At 35.9% G+C, this 19,095-nt stretch overlaps 1 protein-coding gene across 2 annotated transcripts in view; it reads right to left on the bottom strand.

Moving 5' to 3' along the window:
• Window positions 1–210: 210 nt before the first annotated feature.
• The window catches only part of tns3.2 (tensin 3, tandem duplicate 2), a 49,326-nt gene continuing 30,441 nt past the window's right edge, over window positions 211–19,095 (bottom strand). For both annotated transcript variants that reach the window (XM_079889076.1, XM_079889077.1), the window contains 11 exons: window positions 9,161–9,317; window positions 8,272–8,630; window positions 8,090–8,176; window positions 6,871–7,002; window positions 4,126–4,221; window positions 3,353–3,430; window positions 3,176–3,253; window positions 2,922–3,090; window positions 2,264–2,332; window positions 2,003–2,032; window positions 211–1,900 (listed from right to left, as the gene is read on the bottom strand). In XM_079889076.1, the coding sequence (XP_079745202.1) occupies window positions 1,756–1,900; window positions 2,003–2,032; window positions 2,264–2,332; window positions 2,922–3,090; window positions 3,176–3,253; window positions 3,353–3,430; window positions 4,126–4,221; window positions 6,871–7,002; window positions 8,090–8,176; window positions 8,272–8,630; window positions 9,161–9,317 (1,400 nt within the window). In that variant the 3' untranslated portion in view covers window positions 211–1,755. The remainder of the gene's footprint in view (window positions 1,901–2,002; window positions 2,033–2,263; window positions 2,333–2,921; window positions 3,091–3,175; window positions 3,254–3,352; window positions 3,431–4,125; window positions 4,222–6,870; window positions 7,003–8,089; window positions 8,177–8,271; window positions 8,631–9,160; window positions 9,318–19,095) is intronic.

Raw genomic sequence — 19,095 nt, 5'->3', positions numbered from 1 at the left:
GTAGGTGAAAAACAGTATGTGAGCTAAGTATTATGTCAGAATTCATAGTATTCATAAAACAGTAGACAAAAAGTACCTGGATGACCTACTACTTCAGGTCCAATTGGCACTTTACTATCCCATGAGGCCACTGGAGAGGTTTTGTGATGGGCAGTGAAGCGACGCAACAAAGCTAGTAGATCACATGACAAAGACAACATGACATGTTGTAGATGTCCAAATTACTTTTACACAAATTCATACTATATACAGAACATCTTTTAATAGTCGCAATTTCGCAAAGTAAGTTCCAAACCAAAAGTAGTTCATAACTTCATGTAATACATGATTTTGGGGACAGCTAACATGTTTGTAGCTCGATAGATAACTATACAAAAGAATCACAATATAACAATTGATATCACAACCATTTTAAAGAAAACTACCAAACTCTTGAAGTTTGTTACAGCCATAATAAGGTAAGAAAATAAGTCCGCGTAACTAGCATTAGCATTTTTGTGTATGCTTGTGGCTTTAACCTGCAAGTGAACGAACTAGCATGTCGACAGAACTCATGATAGATGTCCTTTCATGACACTGTCTCAATTTAGTACCATACAATATCTATATTGTATTTTGTGCATGTGTAGAGTCCATAAAACCAAAGAGTTAGACAGTGCAAGAAAAGTACAGAACAGTTTTTGTAATATTTATGTCTGATTCAGATTTATTCCAAGTGAAACTTTTAGCCCAGAATCCTCTTTGATCAAGCATTTACACACTTGTTCAGTATAAAATAATGTGTCAGAAGTACTGAGTTTACATGAGTAATGTCATGTTGCTTACCTCGAATACGGTGATTTATCAAATAAGACGTTTTAACAATCATACCGCATAGATGAGTAAGAGATGAGTATACACAGAATATGAGTTATATGATAAATATTTCCAAATATATAAACAAAGTTAAGCCAACATGCTTTTTAAGGAAACCACTTGTCATTGACTGAAAATGTTAGCTCCGCACTTATAAACAAAAACACTGATAAACAACAATGTACTGGATATTTTGAGCTATAAAAACATTAAAGTGGTATTTGATATACACAAATATATTTATAAAATCGAAAACATTGAAGTTTTGTGAATTGATATGCAAAATGTTCTTTGGTCTGCATCTTGTGTATGTACGTATGTGCCCAGACACAAATGAATCTAGTTACACCTCCATCATTATTATTTACAAAAGAAACCATGGACCTCCAAAATACTGCAAACGAAACTGCAAAAATGTTTTCTAGGCAGCTAAAATAATAATAATAATAATAAAACAACAACAAATGTTAAGTCATTTCCCCCTTTAGGCCTTCAACTGCTTTGAGCAGAGACTGTTTATGGCAGTGCGAGAGTGAGCTAAAGAAGTGTGGCGCCCCCTACTGGACGTGTCACGTGATGCAACAGTACTGCATGGATATCAAAGACGTCCTGCAGAAATCATCCTCAGAGAGGTCATCAGGGATGTTGACCTGGGATTTGTGAAAAGGGTCGGCCATTAAGGTCCACCTATAAATTTGTTCCTGGTCCCCATGAAGTTTAGCGATGCCCCATTTTGTCCAAATAACAGGGAGAAGTTTCATCCATTACAATACTGATGTTTCATCTTCTCTCAACACCATCATCAAGCGAAACTGATCACATAACTGTAGCGAAACTGAATATGTTTTGGTCTTCTACATTTGAAGTCGAGGATGTTCTCAGTGTGGATGTCTTTTTTTTCTATTTGGTCTTCTGAGAGCCTATCATCACCTTGGATACAAAGTTGACAATGGCGCTGGCGGGCTGCTCGGGGTCGTGTTCGGCGAACAGGTGACACACATTCTCTGTGCTGCTTCCGCTTTTCCTCGCAATAAAGCCAAAGATCCTGTTAAACACACACACATGCACAACAATGAATAAATGTCCAAGGAGCACGCTTACTCAAATACACAACTGGCACTACTTCAAAACCGAGATTGGGACTCACTTTGCAGCTGTGCAGCCGTCTCGTGTCCATCTGTGAACAGATCAGTAGAGATGTCAGAACATCCCACAAAAATCCAATTAAAAAAATGCCAAATAAACATACTAAACAATTTATAAAACAGCTTATAAATAAAAAAAAAAAGTGAAGTTTTTAAAACCATAGAATATGCAGTTTGTACAGTATAAAAATCACTATATCTGTGTTAAGTCCCCATAAAACAGGGAAGCCCAACGTGTGTGTGTGTGTGTTTGTGTTACATACTTCCGATCCTGAGGATCCAGGGCACAGAATATCACTGTGTTGACAGCATAGTGTCTCCTGAAGAACAATCTGGAAACACAAAGTAATTTAAAAACTGAATTGTATGCATGCAAAACAATCCTGAATTTTTTTTTTTTTCACAAAAATATTAAGCAGCACAACTGTTTTCAACATTGATAATAATAAGAAATGTTTCTTGAGCAGCAAATCATGTTCAGCTACACTGAAGACTGGAGTAATGATGCTGAAAATTCAGCTTTGACATCACAGGAATACATTACATTTTAAAGTATATTAAAATAGAAAACAGTTATTTTTTTAATTGTGATATTTAACAATATTGCTGTTTTACTGTATTTTTGATCAAATAATTGCAGCCTTGGTGAGCATTGGAGTCTTTCAATTTAAAAAAAAGAAAAGAAATTATACACAAAACAACAGCTGATTATGAGACATGGGACAAAACATTTCACACAGCATTAACAAGATTTGTTTTCAAAATAGCAATCATCTCTGAATATTGTTGAAGTGGAAATGTCACTAAATGTGCTATTTCATTTTATCTAAATTATGGCATTACATTATCACTAAAACCCCACCTGACCATGAAATATGAATTAAGAAACAGAAACAGAAACATAAGGAGAGAGGGACTCACTTCCTCTGGTTGTCTGTGAGGGTGATTCCCTGTGCAGACACTTTAAAGTGAACAACAGTGGATGTGGTTGGTGGATTCATACTGAAAATCACAGTGGTGGCCTTCTGAACACCCTGAACTCCTGTCAGAGACTCCAGCTCCACACTGCCCAGGAACCACACGTTACATGCTGAACAACACACATACACATTAGCACATGAAACACATTTCCTATACAGTGATCAAATGCAACATGCACACAGATATTCAGTTACCTGCTCCCTGTTTAAGTAGCTCTGCTGCAGAGTTTGTAGATGTTTGTGCTGGAGATTCATGTAACTCTTCTAGAGGGTCTAAAAGAAAGATGTGCCTATCCAGTTAGTACAGAAACACTAGAAAAAGAAAAGAAAAGAAAAAAACACATGCAGACACACGCTAATAACTTTACTTACCTCTGCCTGGGATGATAAGTCTGCAGGGTAAAGCCAAGGGTGTGATTGAATGTTGACACACCAAAGCTGTGAGACTTCCTGTACATACAGGAAACATTTATAATTAGTTTAGCTAAATGTTTTACCATCATATTTTCCATACAACAACAATACACGGTTGTTGCAATTTTGCTTATTTAAAAGTCAAATGTTTTCAAAGTGCTTTTAGAAGTCTATTATGCTACAGTATATTGTGAAATATTATTACAGTCTATAACAACTGTTTTCTATTTGAATATATTTTAAAATGCTATTTATTCCTCTGATGCAAAGCTGAATTTTCAGCATCATTACTCCAGTCTTCAGTCTTCAGTGTCATATGATCCTTCAGAAATCATTCTAATATGCTGATTTGCTCAAGACACACTTCTAATTATCATAAATGTTGAAATCAGTGGAAAGTGTGATATATTTTTGGAGAATGTTTTTTTAAAGAATAGAAAGTTCAAAAGAGCAGCATTTATTTGAAACATAGATCTGAAGTCACTTTTTTATTTTTTATTTATTAATGTCTCTTTTGATCATTCTACTGAACAGAAGTATTAATTTCTTTCAAAATGAAAAACCTACTGACGCCAAATGAGTGAAAAGAAAATGGAAACAAATAGTTGCATGATGCTCCTGATTACGGCCACTAGAGGGAGATCTTGACCATGCGAATGATAAGGCTTTAAATAGCAGCACTCAAGTCCTCATTAACATTCATGCAGACAATGACATCAACAGATACTTACCAAAATAGGGTTCGTTGGGGCAGCCTTTTAACCGCACACCTTTCGGTGTGCACTCGATCAGGAAATGCCGCACAAGCTCATTGGACAGATCCCCCACTGTGCAAAGAGACAGGAAATGATGCCATTTTTAGAATGATTTTTTACCGGTAATTATCAAAGCAATTACATGTATGTAGTAGCAACAGGAAATGCACTGAAATGTGTCGTACAAACTGAGAAATTAGCTCTGAAATGATCAGGGATCTTGTTATAAAGAGCATTTCAGCTGCTTGTTTCTAATTTTGAGATCCTTCAGAAGGATCTACAGGGGAGCAGCAACAGCACAAGGACATACTTTCCTGCATTTTACTCTAATCAGGAGTTTAGGAACAACAGTACGTATCCTACTTCCTCCTTAATACCTCATTCTGACTGGGCAGGCCAAGTTTCTGAACACTGAACAAGTGCAACTGATGTTGAGGATAGACAGACTTTGAGAAATCAGAGTTTGTTTGTTTGGTACAATAAACTCTTATCTCAAAATGCAATTTCTCATGATACAAAAAAACAATAAAAATAATAATAATACTGTATGAAATCCCCTCTTACAGAGACACCTAGAACTATGATAATCAGATGGAGACGGACAGTGTGTGTGTGTGTGTGTGTGTGTGTGTGTGTGTGTGTCTCCCCCTTCCTTCCTCTGATTGAGAGACACACCATGTTTACGGAGGGGCTCTGGATATGAACGCTCCAGCTGTGTTCACACTCATTCAGCTGTTCCTCACACAATAGTGTTGGGACGTCCAGCTCTTCAGGGTCTTAAAGTCTATCAAATTTTTCACGGCAGTTCATTCAAGGATTTGCCGTGTACATTCAGGCCGTTTAAACCTGGTATTAAAGGGTTACTTCAGGATTTAGCATTAAGCTTTGTATTAGTAGAAAACCTGTAGTATTTTCGAATTACCATGCTTTCCCCCCTCATATCCCCCTGAGAGGAGAGATTTATGTATTTTTTGTCTGGAAAAAATCCTCCGATGACGCAAAAATCGTCATTTTGCGTCATCGGAGGATTTTCTGGCCAGAGGCTAAAGACTACAGCCAGTAGGAGGAGCTGTTCCGCATGTTTTCAACCCGCCCATACAGGGTGGGATCTCACTCACAGAATGTACACAGTATCAGCCGTCTTTCTTTGGAAGCTAAGCTAGCATGCTCTTGTTCAGTGGAGAAAGCTGAATAATAGGAGAAAGCTGAGTAAGTAGGGGTTACCATCTTCCTTTTCCCGGACTTGTCCGGCGAGCGAGACTGTTCAAAATGTCCGGGATTCGGCTTTTGCTTTCTGCGGTCGCCATTCATTGTTTACATGCACACCTCTCGTTTCAATCTAACTGAATTAATTCCAATCGGTGAATCTGAATGTAGTGTTTACATGAACGCTAAACAAGTGATCGGTTGATGTGCGTTTTACCCTTTACCCTTGCTAAGAAAATTCCCGCTCCTCCATGAGAGATGCGAGACCCGGCGCGTCTCAGTAATGACGCCACCGGCCTCGCGCCGTTCTTCCGCGGCCGTCAGCCTCGTCCTGCTCGCCACAGTAAACATGATGAATGGCGACTGTAGAACGCAAAAGCCGAATCCCGGACATTTTGGGCGATCTCTAGAGATCCCTGGCAAACTCATCACGTAGGCTAAGTAAGCCTTGATGTTTTCAACTGAGCACTCTTACCGGTAGGCGTGGCCTCCTAAGGCAGCGAAGCAAGTGCATTCTGGGAGTTGTTGTCTTTCATCCACATAAGCCAAAAATACATTTTCTGGCTTTTCTCAGTCTAGAAAGCTCCAAATTCAAAAATTTATTCACATTTCTTCTACTTAAATGACCTATTTTAAATACACATTCATCTTCCCAGAGGTGAAGTATCCCTTTAAGTAGACGAGGGAGACACATTCCTGTTTACACCTGGTGCTTTAATTCGTCTCTCTTGTCCACTTTCAACCAATTCTGTCCTGATTTCTTCAAGGGGAGGGTCTATGGGCGGGTAAATGGTGAGAGAACATTGTGCTTTATGCGTTTTCGACTAGCTCTGGAAGTGGTCGAAAGTGGACAAGCTCAAAATATTTTAGACCCCGTTTACACCTGTATTTAGTGTCGTCCACTTGTGATCCGATCGATCAAAACGCATCTTAATACCAGTTGTAAACAGAGCCTGAGAATCTAAGGACAGTTCACATTTACCCATTTTACACAGATTAAGTGCTTAAAGTTAGCATGAAACAAAAGTTGCGATTGGCTTTTCTTCCCTATTGTCACATATATCAGCATAAAACAGTTTCTCAAACACGAAAAAAATATAGGGCGGGACTTGATTTAGTCAATAGATTATGTCATTGCATGGTTGTGGTTTGCTAGTTCTCCTGCCCTGAAAACACATCGTCAAAGAAATGTCATTGCAAGTGGGTAGGGAAGTTATTTTGATTCAAGATTACGAGGGCACATGAATTAAAAAAAATTGTGATGTGCAGGATAAATCAGTTATAATAAATACTGCAATATTCCATAAAAAAAAAAAAAAAAGAAAAAAAAAAAAGAATTGTCAAACCAGGAACCAGGGTCAGATATTTTCCACACCAAGGACTTGTTAAGGTACATGAAATATGGTTTTAAAACTCATATAGTTTAGTTTATGGGCGGGTTGTGCGTTTGCCCAGTCAATTGCGCCATCATTCAGCTGAAGTCGTCATAAAAAGAAATGTGCAGCATTCTCTTACTTTTCTTGCTTTGGTGTAGAACGGAGGGTGGGGGCGTGGCCACCTTCATGGCCAATCCGTAAGCTCCTCTGAACGAGTGACTGTCTCTGATGATGAAGGAGCCTGGCTCTTTATCCTTGAGAATGCCAATAGCTACAGCAAAAAAAACAAACAAAACAAAAAAACACAGATGCATTATTCAGTCATCTTAGAAGCGAAGAGGATGTAACGCTTATAAACCAGGGCTCTGCAGTGATGAAAGTTACTTTGAGATAAACTTTAAGAGACTTTGAGAGTAATCAATTGATCGATTTACATATAACTCCAATAAACAGAAAACACCAATTCTTTCACAGAAGGCATTGTGATAAGCAGCATTTGACTAAATATTATATTGTTATATTATATATTTTTGTCAAAAATCAATATTTATAATGCTGCAAAAAGTAAATGCGGCGTTTACATTGTGCAAGGAGTCGAATGAATCGGTGAATGTTTTATTATTTTATTTTTTAATAAATTAACCATCTGAACCAATTGATTTACTAGAATGAATTAAAAAGGAATTTCCATTGCTTAATATGATTGAAAACATCTGTCAGACTTTCAGTCTGCTTAAAAAAAGTAGCAAGTAAAAACAAGGCTGTGAGGGACAGAAGTAACTTCAGTGTTCATATCATTCAGCAAACAAACATTGAAAATCATATTTCTACAAATTTTCAGTGGTCAACTCTAGACAACATATGAAATGATCTATGCCCTTAAGAGTGTATGTAATATTAAACAGATTGTACTTACACCATCGTTCAAAAGCTTGGGGCTGTTTGGTAATTTTTGGTTTATTCAGCAAGGATGCATTAAATTGATCAAAAGTGACAGTAAAAAATTATCTTTCAAATAAATGTTGTTCATCTGAACTTTCTATTTATCAAAAAATATTAAGCACATCTGTTTTCAACATTGATAATAGTAATAAATGTTTCTTGAGCAGCAAATCAGCATATTAGATTGATTTTGAAGGATCATGTGACACTGAAGACTGGAGTAATGATGCTGAAAATCTTAAAATTACATATTATAATATATATTTAAATAGAAAATTTTAACTTAAAAAAAATTTAATTTAAACTATAAACTTTAAACTATACATTTTTGAATGGTAATGCATATGCCTCAGTCTCAATTTTGTTTTTACATGACTTCCTTCAACTAAGTCCTACTGATGATCTAATAGTGTTACCTTGGTCTCTCGAGATATCCGGCTTGTACCAGAACTTTGATGTATCCTGAACAAACTTCACGTTTTCCGGTTTACTGGCCATGAAATCTGCAAATAAGAATATCACCACATTATATCTTAAAGCTGAATCTGGCTGTGTGTGTGTGTGTGTGTGTGCGCTTGCAGACAGGCGCGCTGCTCACCTGGACTCGGTGTAGATCTTGCAGGCGAGGTGTTGTGACTGGCATAGGACGTGCTGACGGCACTCCTGCTGAGCGGGAAACTCAACATGGTCTCCGAGCCCTCCGTCTCACGTCTCTTCAGGGGCAGATGTGGAGGTAGAGCCACATCCAGACCCAGAGCCTCAAGACCCTCCACAGCCTCCAGCAGGCTGCTCTCCAGTCCTCCCACATCCAGAGAGGAGGTCAGGCTGCGGGGAGCTCCTCGAGGGGAGCTGTGGGAGTTGGGTGCCGAGAGGGTGAGGGGTGGGGAGGGTTGGGGTGTGTAGTGACTCAAGGGGGTGCTGGATCCACCCTCTAACCAGCAATGAGCTGGAGTGGGGCTGCAAGGAGAAGAGAACACAGCACAGGGTTATCTCTTACATATCATGTACATAGACAAACACACCCCACCGTGTTTATACATTGTTATTTGTTAAATATAGACTAGATACACAATAATGTGACCACACATGCAAAAGAAATGCCAGAATTTACTTTGATTGTGTAAGAAAAGTTTTGATTTGGCTGTTACAAAATGTAGCAATAATAAAATTCTGACTGATACCGATTGGCCAAGTGTGTGTGTCTGCATGTGTTTGTTTGTTTGTGTGAGTACACTACCATCACACCATTATAATGTACAGTATGAAAAATGGATATTCATTTTGAGATGGTTTAAGATTCCATTTAACAGCATGAATACATTTCTAGCATTTTTTAAATAATAACTTTTAGTGAGTAATCTAAATGTGAAATTGGGGAAATGAACATGCACAATTAAATATCCAATATTATCAATAACCAATATTGTACTGACATTCAATATTGAAAGCATTCCTATTGGTTGCTGTTGTTGATTGACAGTCATTACCTGTCTGTGTTGACCAATGGGCTGGGGGTGGAGATAGAGTGCATGGATCCAAACATCCTCTGACAGGAGGCGGGACTTCCTGTGACATCAGAGTGGAAGAGCTCTCCATCAGATGACATAGATGTGTGCGTCATGCTGTCGACGTATCCTCTCGACTCTTTAAAAAAAAAAAAAAAAAAATGCTTTTAAAGACCTGAACACAATTCCAAGACCAAGAGCGCACACACACACAGGGTTTTCATGTTTTATGGGGACTCTCCATAGACATAATAATTTTTTATACTGTACAAACTGTATATTCTATCCCCTTACACTAACCATCACATTGCATTGCAATCTTTCTGTCCCCATAACATAGGGTATACTTGAAACACACACACCTTCACCCAGTTTCTTCTAGAAGATTCCATTCAGTATGAGAAATGTCTTATTGCAAGCCCACAAAATATTTGAAGACCTGCGCTGTGCAACCTGCTACTAGTTGCCAAATCCAGGTAATAAATCAAGTGGTATTATTGGATAGATCATTGTATGGGAGCTGGGATTGTGGGTTTGGCAGAAGCCCATACACACGCATTCTTCAGATTGCGCACATAACAAACCACAGGGGAGGGACCCTGGAGGAATTTCTCTCTGTTTGTCTACTGCTCCCTCCCTCTCTGTCTGGAAACTGGCTGGATATAATCAAATTAATTTAGTGGTAAATCCTCTTTGACCTTACCTGTAATTAAATATGAACAAAAAAATAATAGTGATAATTTAGCTTCAAGAAGCAGTTAGCAGAATCAAAATGAAGAGACTACAAAGAAGCAGATGAAATAGAGCATTTTGTGTAGTTTCATCTGTAATATTGACGCTCAACATTAATACCTGTGCATTCATATTTTTTTATACCCATTGCTCCCAGAGAAATGACTAGATTCAGCATGTATGTGTTCAAAACTTCAATCATAACCACAACAATCAGAAGTTAAGTTTTCTTATAACAGCCGTTTTATTAAAAATTGCATCTTGTGATGGTCTTGTAAGCATTAGTTAGAAAATGAAGTGTATTTTCACTATGAAATTTTCAGCTATCATGGAATTTCATTTTATTTCTATTTTTGAAAATTTAAGTTTAGCATTTTCTGGAAAGAAATATAATTAATGTTTTTTTTTGTTAGCAGATATCAAAATAAAAATACCAAAAAAACTACAACCATTATACAAATTATAATTTACTGTTGCTAAAAAAAAAAAAAAAAAAAAAAATACTTCTCTTGTGAATGGGCCAGTAAAATTGGGCTTGCAGAAAAAAATCCTTATTGGAGGTTCTTATTTTTTAATTTCTAGATCCAAGAAAACTCAACAAATCTACAGTAGTCAACATTTGAAGTGGATCAAAAAAGTTCATCAAAGTTGTCAAGAGGTTTTGATCCACTTCAAATTTTTGCAGACTCATAAAATTATCTTCAAAGATGAGGTAAAAAACTAACAAAAAACGAGCAGTTCATGAGATGGAAAACTTACAATCGTGAAAAAAATAAATATGGCACAGCTTATTGGTCCTTGAGGTAATACTTTATGTAACTCAAAAGAGAAGCAGAGCTTATGTTTAGCAAATTTACCCAACAGTCCCAAGCAAGAATCCATTCCATAATTACACAAAATGCTGTTAGCTACAGGCTTTTATGTTGGATTCCCCATGAATGTTTTCTTTCAACAGACATATACCAATCAAACATATACCGAAGCATCATGATAGCTGCTTCTTCAGCCATGACCGCACCCCTAACCACATCATATGACAGGTTGTCAAGGAGATGCTGTCTTTGAAAATGTAACCAAGAATACATAAACACATAAACAAATACACAAACAACATCTGGAGGCAGAAGAGTCTAAAGCGTTCCCAAAATAGACATTGTGACCCACCGCGAAAACCCTAAAACTCATTCCCAAGACGCAGGGATCCCAAAATTGCTTCCCAGAGATTCATCTGGTCTGCTTGTTCCTGATGAAAACTGGTCACCAGCACATGTGTTCTGGATGGGGTGCTGGTTTTCTGGTGTCCCACCAGGCTTCATAACAAGCTTAACCAGCAAGGCTTCCTTTATCAATCAACTTCAGCTAGAAGAACCATTTCAACCAGCCTTCTAGTTAATTTTTCCAATTGAAAAGCATAGATATAGTGGTCCACCTGCAATATCAGCACAAAACCAGCCTGGACTTGCATGAAAAGTACAGAAAATGGATTAAAATGAAGCAGAAAGGCATCCCAACATGACTCTCCCGAAAGCGGACGACATCAACAGATGTCAGGGTCACATGAGGATTGCACCATCCGGTGGGCCAAGAGGTCAATGATCTGTTGAACTACACCGGTCCTTCAAAGAGAAGAGAAAAGAAGATCTGGATGACCCTTCCAGAAAGAAGAAAGAGGTCTGAGGGTCTAAAATGAAGCAGCACTGAATTTAAGACATCAGACGTCACAGTTCTGCATAGAGAAGATCACTTATACTTTAAGGCTCAAAACATACCAAAATGTATGTGTGTGCAGATGCTTCTAGCTATTCATGCTTTCAAAACCCAAGTTCAGAGACCAGCTCAGTACTCTGGGATGAAAGGAGAGGGTACAACATGTCATCACAAAACAGTTTTAAAGAGCCAAACAATTCACAAATGACCCCACATGCCTCTTACTCAAAGAAAGTGTCTCGTTAAATATTAGATGCAGTATTATTTAATATATTTTCTTTAATATTATTATTTTTAATGTAATTATTAAAATAATAAATTAATTTAATATTAATGCTGTCTTTTATTTTATTATGTAATTATTTAAGGCAATATTTAATATTAGATGCTTTAGCATTTTTGATATTATATATTTTTGATTAAATTATTTAAGGGCCGCGTTTCAAATGCTATAATTGGTCACCATTTCTTTAAAGTTTTTCACCATTTGAATCATTTTTAGCTTTTTTTTGCAGTTCACTTAATTAGTAATGTGACAAATTAATTAAAACTCAGACGATACAAAACATCCGGGATGGGCCGTAAATGTTCATTACTTGAAATAACAAACATTAACTGAAAAAATTTTAAAAATAAATAATAAACTTATTTTATTTCGGCTAATTGCCGAGGCAACATTTCTCATTTTAATTTAATTTTAGTTGAAGTACTACAATAACTAAAATCAAATAAAGTAAAACTATAAAAATCTTAAAAACGACAAAAACAGACCACAAAATTACTAAAACTTTAACTAAAATTAAAACGAAACCAGAAAAATAAAATCTAATATTAATAATACAAACATTTTAAAGATACAGCAATGATACTAAAATAACACTGAAAAGTACTAATATTCCATGTAATCTCCAAATGAATGAAAAGAGTATAAGAGGGAAAAAAAAGCATCAGACTGTTTAACATTAAATGCAGTCATTCTGAAATTATAAGCCTTATCAATATTAGCATGTCATATCAGCATCTTACAGTTGGGAGTTGGGAATTCGGCTGGCAAATGAAAGAGAAGGGTGATAAAAGTGTGTCTAAGCGTGTTTGTGTGTATGTCTGTTCTTTCAGGATTAAATCTCCCGCATGCCAGTGAGACAAAGGACGACTTCAGTTTTACGGACTTAACAAACTCGCCATTCAAAGGAGGAATGCACGCACACACACGCAGTGAGCCAAGTTGAAAAATGTCCAGCTGTTGTGATCAAAGCTGCAAAGCTGAACTAGATAGAGAATGTGTGGAGGGGAAAAATAAAGAGAGAGAGAGAGAGAGAGAGAGAGAATCCAACACAGGAGAATTAAATACTTTCCAGTCAAAGGCATTACTTCAGCTCTATGATACACGGACTTAAATATGTCTGTAATAAGATTTAGCTCTTATTTGAGCTTTATATGTGACACCTGGGCTTTTTGCCTTCATGACCACATGCACATGATTTCTTTGCTGTATTAAAGACTCGTCCACTAGACATTCTGCACAACAGCGTCAAAACACGCAGACCAAAAATAACACTTTTTCACTGCGTAGGTATTCAGCACATTAAAATAGCTAAGGAGGGTTTCAGTCCATTTGTGGTCTTAATATGGCAATATACACACTCAACACATGCAATCAATCAATCCAACAGCTGGAGGATTGAACTAACAGCCATTCATTTGTGACTCACAATAAAATAACCAAAATGGATCTGACAAGAAAAGCATTCAGAGATCTGCTGAACTAGTTGTGTGAATCCAAAATGTCCCTTTCTAACATAAATCACATTATTTGACAATAATATGCTTTGGACATGACATAAATCTTTTGTTTTCTGACATTTATATGAAGGTTCATTTTTAAAGATTCACTGTACAAAAAAGTTGCTGCCTTAAATCTTTATATAATCAACTTGGATGTTTAAGTCATTTCAACTTAAATTACATTCAACTGACTTTTTTTTAATAAAAAAAGTTAAAATTGACCTTATTTTGATGAGTTAAAGCAGATTAAAAACATTATGTTGTCAATTTATTGATCTCACGACTTTTTACAGTGTTGTTATTATTTTATAATATAAATAAAAGAAAGTTTAATGTTATATAATATATTGGTTTTAATATTCAATTATTATTTTTATTTATATTAATAATTTTAGATTGTAATTAAGGTAAATTATTTATTATTATATGCTGTATTATTAGTATATTTTATAAGCTAAAATAAAGGAAAAGAATATTTAACATTAGATGGGTTTTTTTAGGGCTGTCAAACGATTAATCGCGATTAATCGCATCCAAAATAAAAGTTTGTGTTTACATAATATATGTGTGTGTGTACGGTGTATAATTATTTTCTATATATAAATACACACACATGCATGTATATATTTAAGAAATATTTGCATGTATATACTGTGTATATATATATATATTTATATTATATATAATTTATATTATATATAAATATTTTATATATAAATAACACATTTTTCTTAAATATATATGCATGTGTGTGTATTTATATATTATACTCCATACACACACATATATTATGTAAACACAAACTTTTATTTTGGATGCGATTAATCGCGATTAATCGTTTGACAGCCCTAGTTTTTTTATTATTTTATAATGTAATTATTTAAGGGAAAGTATTTAATATTTGGTTCTGTATTATTTTTTATAAGTTTATTGTTTTTATAACATTACTGAAAGGAAATTAAAATATTTCTGCTATATACGGCTATATTTAAATATTAATATTAAATATTTTTGTAATTATTTGAGGGAAAGTATTTTAGATCCTGTCTTTTACATTTTTTATTTAATTATGTAATGGAGGTGTCAAATTGTAGATACTATAACTGGCCACCATTTCTTTTAGTTTCTTCACCATTTTTATCCGCTTTTTTTATCACATTTGTAACTTTTGTAACATAAGCACAGTTTACTGATTATGCTGCGGTTTATGCAGTATTTGAAATGTTTTGTTGCTCCATTCAGTGTTGCTATGTAAGCCTTTGTTCCTATTCTTTGCCAAATTGTGTCATATAGTAAAAGAACAGTAATAAACAAACCAAAATGTTTGCTTTGATAATTTGGATGCATGCTTTTCATTCTCAAGCTCTAATTAAATGAATTTCAGTTCAAACTGACCCGATTACATAACACATTCTTTCCTCGTCCACATTCATTTGGACACAGGCCCACACAAAACTGTCTTTTGTCCAGAGACAGAGAGAAGAATAGTGTCCACTGTCTCCACTCCATCTCCATCAAAGTGCTCACTACTACACACATCCACTCACGACAAGAGCACCACATCCATCTCTTTTTGTTTTAGTACCTCCCACGGTTGCTTGATAAATCTCCTAGGCCTGATGAGAAAGTGGCAAAGCTTAAATCACCAATCTGAGGTAAATTACAGGACAAGTCAAGTGTAAATGAGCTTTAGAAAAGAGTGAAAGCAAGATGTTTTCCGCAAAACACCCCACTGGTAAAGTAGTGCTCTGCTGTTTGTGAGAAAGCACATGAGGAATGCCAAACACTGACAGAACCAACAAAATATAGGGTAGTCCGAGCACAAATATTGGGGCTTTAAATGTGTTTGTCTTTATCAGTAAAGTTTTTGCAATGCAAATAACTAATAAAGGTCTTCAGACATAGTGTCTAAGGGCCAGCTGAAACAGGAAACATTCACATACAAACAAACTAAAAGTGCACAAACCGTGCGTACACACACACACACACACACACACACACACACACACACACACACACACACACACACACGCTCTTAAAACGAAAACCACTGGCCTTTTTTTTTTTTTTTTTGCCATCTCAGCAGTTTGATGCACAAAATCAAGCATGTACTGTGAATACATTAAATTATTATTTTTTTAAATCAGTGTTTGTGTCTCATTGTCCAGGAAAAATATCTAAACATCCTCAAAACAAGATCAATTCAAGTTCATTTGGTCATTTTGCTGTTTTTTTTTTTAATATATATATTTTTACCCAGGTGCTGGGTATCGGCAGATTTATTTCATTTGTTAAGCATCCACTTTTGATTGCATTTAATAATATATGATGAAACGATAAATCTGTTTTGCTTGATAAAGATACTTTCTCATAAATACAATTTCCATAAAAGAGTGGATATTTACATGTTTTTACTATAAAGACCGATATAGTATTAAAAAAAAAATTTTCAGTGTACTAAAGATGTAATAAAAAATTAGAGAAGGGAAGAGATGGGAAGAGAAGAGAAAAGAAGAGAAAGTCTTCTCCATAGTGAGGGGGATGTTCACACATAGACTTCATGCCGACAAGAAGACAATTCAAGTCTGCCAGAGATGGATACAGCAAATGGCTGAGGTATTAGCATACAAAGACACAGGCAAATGCACACAGGCACAAACACACACACACACAAATGCAAGCACGAGTCAAAAAGTTGGGTCAAAATGACAAAATCTTTTCCTGCATACCTAGAGAAGCAGTCATGCTGAAGTGTTCCTCATAAGAGCTAATCATCCACAGAAGATTAGCTGGACTTGCCGGCCACTGCTGCACGCTTACTTTGTTTCCCAGTGTCACTCTTTCATGGCCCCAGTCTGTAACGTTGCCTGCTTTGTCACTTATTCCAGCTCACATTATCTATCTATCTCTCTCTCTCTCTCTCTCTCTCTCTCTCTCTCGTGCTGTCCACTTCCTGGCACAAACACTGACCATGGGCTGCACGTCACACAGTTGCTGTTCTGTCCAACTCTGTCCCCTTCCTCTCTCCTTCTCTCTACTCATTTGTGTCTAGCCTGAATGAAGTCATTGAGATTTTGGAATTCTGTTAAACCCCAGATGGAAAACTACTTCACGTCATTCTTCCAGCGGGACTGGTTGACTGACTCCAGCCTTGAGGAGGGAGGGAAGGGGGAGGGATGAAGGAAAGGAAGAGGGAGGGAGGGAGGGAGGACGACTGCCTCCAACTGGCATGAGGCAGAAAGGCAGTGAAAGACCCCCATGGTTTCATTAGCATATGAGTTCATGAGTGCTCTCCTGCCTTTGATAGGCCATTCAAGCATTGTTCTCCGCAGACTCTCACAGTCTGTTTCACCTAACCAAACGGCAGTGCTGGGGTCAGGGGTGAGGACGTCCTTTTATGGACTCCCTTATGTTCTACAGGGCAAAACATCTGCTTCTATGCAAAACAGTCATTTTCCTCATCTGTATTTTGGGCTTGTTTTGGAGTAAAAACATGCAAGCATCCTTATCTTTACATGACAAAGACTACGTGTAGTATGACTATGCTCCTTTGCTCCGAGAGTCCGACTTGGCAGAAAATTTCACTCATTTAAATATCGATCTAACTTAATTTAATGAGGTTTTATGATCAAATCAAACTGAACAAAAGCTACTGGAATCAAAATAAACTTAAAAAGTTTTAGTCATTTGAGAGTAAAATTACGTCTGTACTTCAAAACGTGGGGAATAAAATCTATATTACAAGAACAATGTTTAGGATTTTGAAATGTGATGATCTAAAATAAATCAAACACATACTTTAGATTCTTCACTTTTTATAAGTCACTAAAATTATATAATAACAATTTGTAATTATTTTTTACATTTAATTAGAGAAATGCAAAACAGGGGGAAAAAATATTTGATCATTATCGATCCAAGACACATTCTCAAGTACGAGGTTTCTAAAGTGAATTTATTTTGTTTAAAGATGTTTACGTATTTGTATACACCACTGTTTAAAGGTTTGGTTCAGTAAGAATTTTTCAGCAAGGATGCATTAATCTTAATGAAAAATGTAAAAACTTTCTATTCTAATCCTGTTTAATGCAGCCTTCGTGAGCATAAGAGATTTCTTTCAAAGACACATAAAAAAAAAATTGAACATAAAAATAAATAAATAACATTTTCAAACAACTCACAAGAACACAAAAAAGGGAAAAAAGCTCTTAAATCATAGACAAAATTCCCAGCTAAATTTAACTTTATATCTAAATTCAATTGCTAAGGAGAAAATTCATATTTAGATTGTTGTTATGAAAAAATACTTTTCCTGTTTCCCCTTTATCAGACTGTAGCGTACCTTATGTGACCTCAGCCACTGTAGCACATAAATCCATTTAAAGGGGCAGTGCTTTTTCCTTCCTTCCCCCTCAAAAGTCTGTGTAAATATTTGCATTTGTCTGTCAGTGAGAGTTTGACTGTAAGAGCTTCTATTTTCTCCTGTTTATTTAGACACTTAAACATAGATGGACTGAAGTTACATAACCTTCAAATCTTCCCACATCAGGAAATTAAAATATACAACATGCTCCGTCCTCTGGGCCATCTCGCTGAAGGCCGGATGTGCTGAACATTGTATAATGAAACTAATTTATTTTATCATCACTGTTTATTGTTTTTATTATTTTCATGTAAAATACTGAGGAATCTTGTAATGACCAAAATTGAACTATTAGACATGTACTCTGACTTAAATATTATATATTATTTAATTGTAAAAACATTTAATGCTATGACTTCAGTCTGTAGCTGAGAATTTATATCTATCTATCAATGTTATTTATACAGTAAAAAGTAAAATGTATCGTATAAAAAGATACATACAAGATACAAAAATCCACAAATAAAATAGTCTTTTTGGATGTGTGAGGTATGTTGTAATATAATGTGGCATAATGCGGTCTCCATTGCTCTTGCAATCTATCTTTATTCCCATGTTTTCCTGTGCCTCCTCATTAAGATTTAATCAGGCAATAGTATTTCCCTCATTGAAAGTTACATAACTGACTGATGGAATGATTTTTTTATGAGTGTTATTTGAATCTTAGTCTGGGTTTTTGCGAAAGTGATGATGTTTTCGACTATGATTAATATTTATCTTTGTTTTTTTTTTTTTTTGCATTAGTTTAACAAATATGGAGTTGGCTGGTAAATTTTTTTTTTTTACATTTCCTTTCATTTTTACATTTATGCTACGGTATGTCTAAAACTGAGTTCACATTTCGCCATCAGACGCTTGGCTCAAGTATGTGTCATGAATTATTTATTTTTTTGTGCTAATTAGTTGCTCGACAAAGGGCAGTTGTTTCTCAGTGAAAAAATAAACGGATGAGACAGAACTACAACAACAAGCTACTGGAGATCGCAAGAACAATAGGCGATAAACAAAGTATTGTGTGAGGGGGTTAAGAGATAGCTGTAACATTTTTATCAAAACTTCTGGAGATAAATAATGCAAACAATAGACAAGGATGAAATTTTCTAGTGCACGTGTCGAGAGCGTTCTGTGTTTGTGCACAATATGAAATGGAATGTACTTTAAAAGGCTGTGTGTTTACATGTATGCATTGCATACTGTTCGCGTCAAAACTAAAGTATAATTTGGGGTTAAAGGAGAACTCCGGTCAATTTTAACATTGAGCTCATTTTTT

The sequence above is a fragment of the Squalius cephalus genome, assembly GCF_949319135.1.
Source record: "Squalius cephalus genome assembly, chromosome: 12".
NCBI lineage: Eukaryota > Metazoa > Chordata > Actinopteri > Cypriniformes > Leuciscidae > Squalius > Squalius cephalus.
Note: the sequence above shows the minus strand (reverse complement) of the source record. Positions and strands in the feature narration are given on the sequence as shown.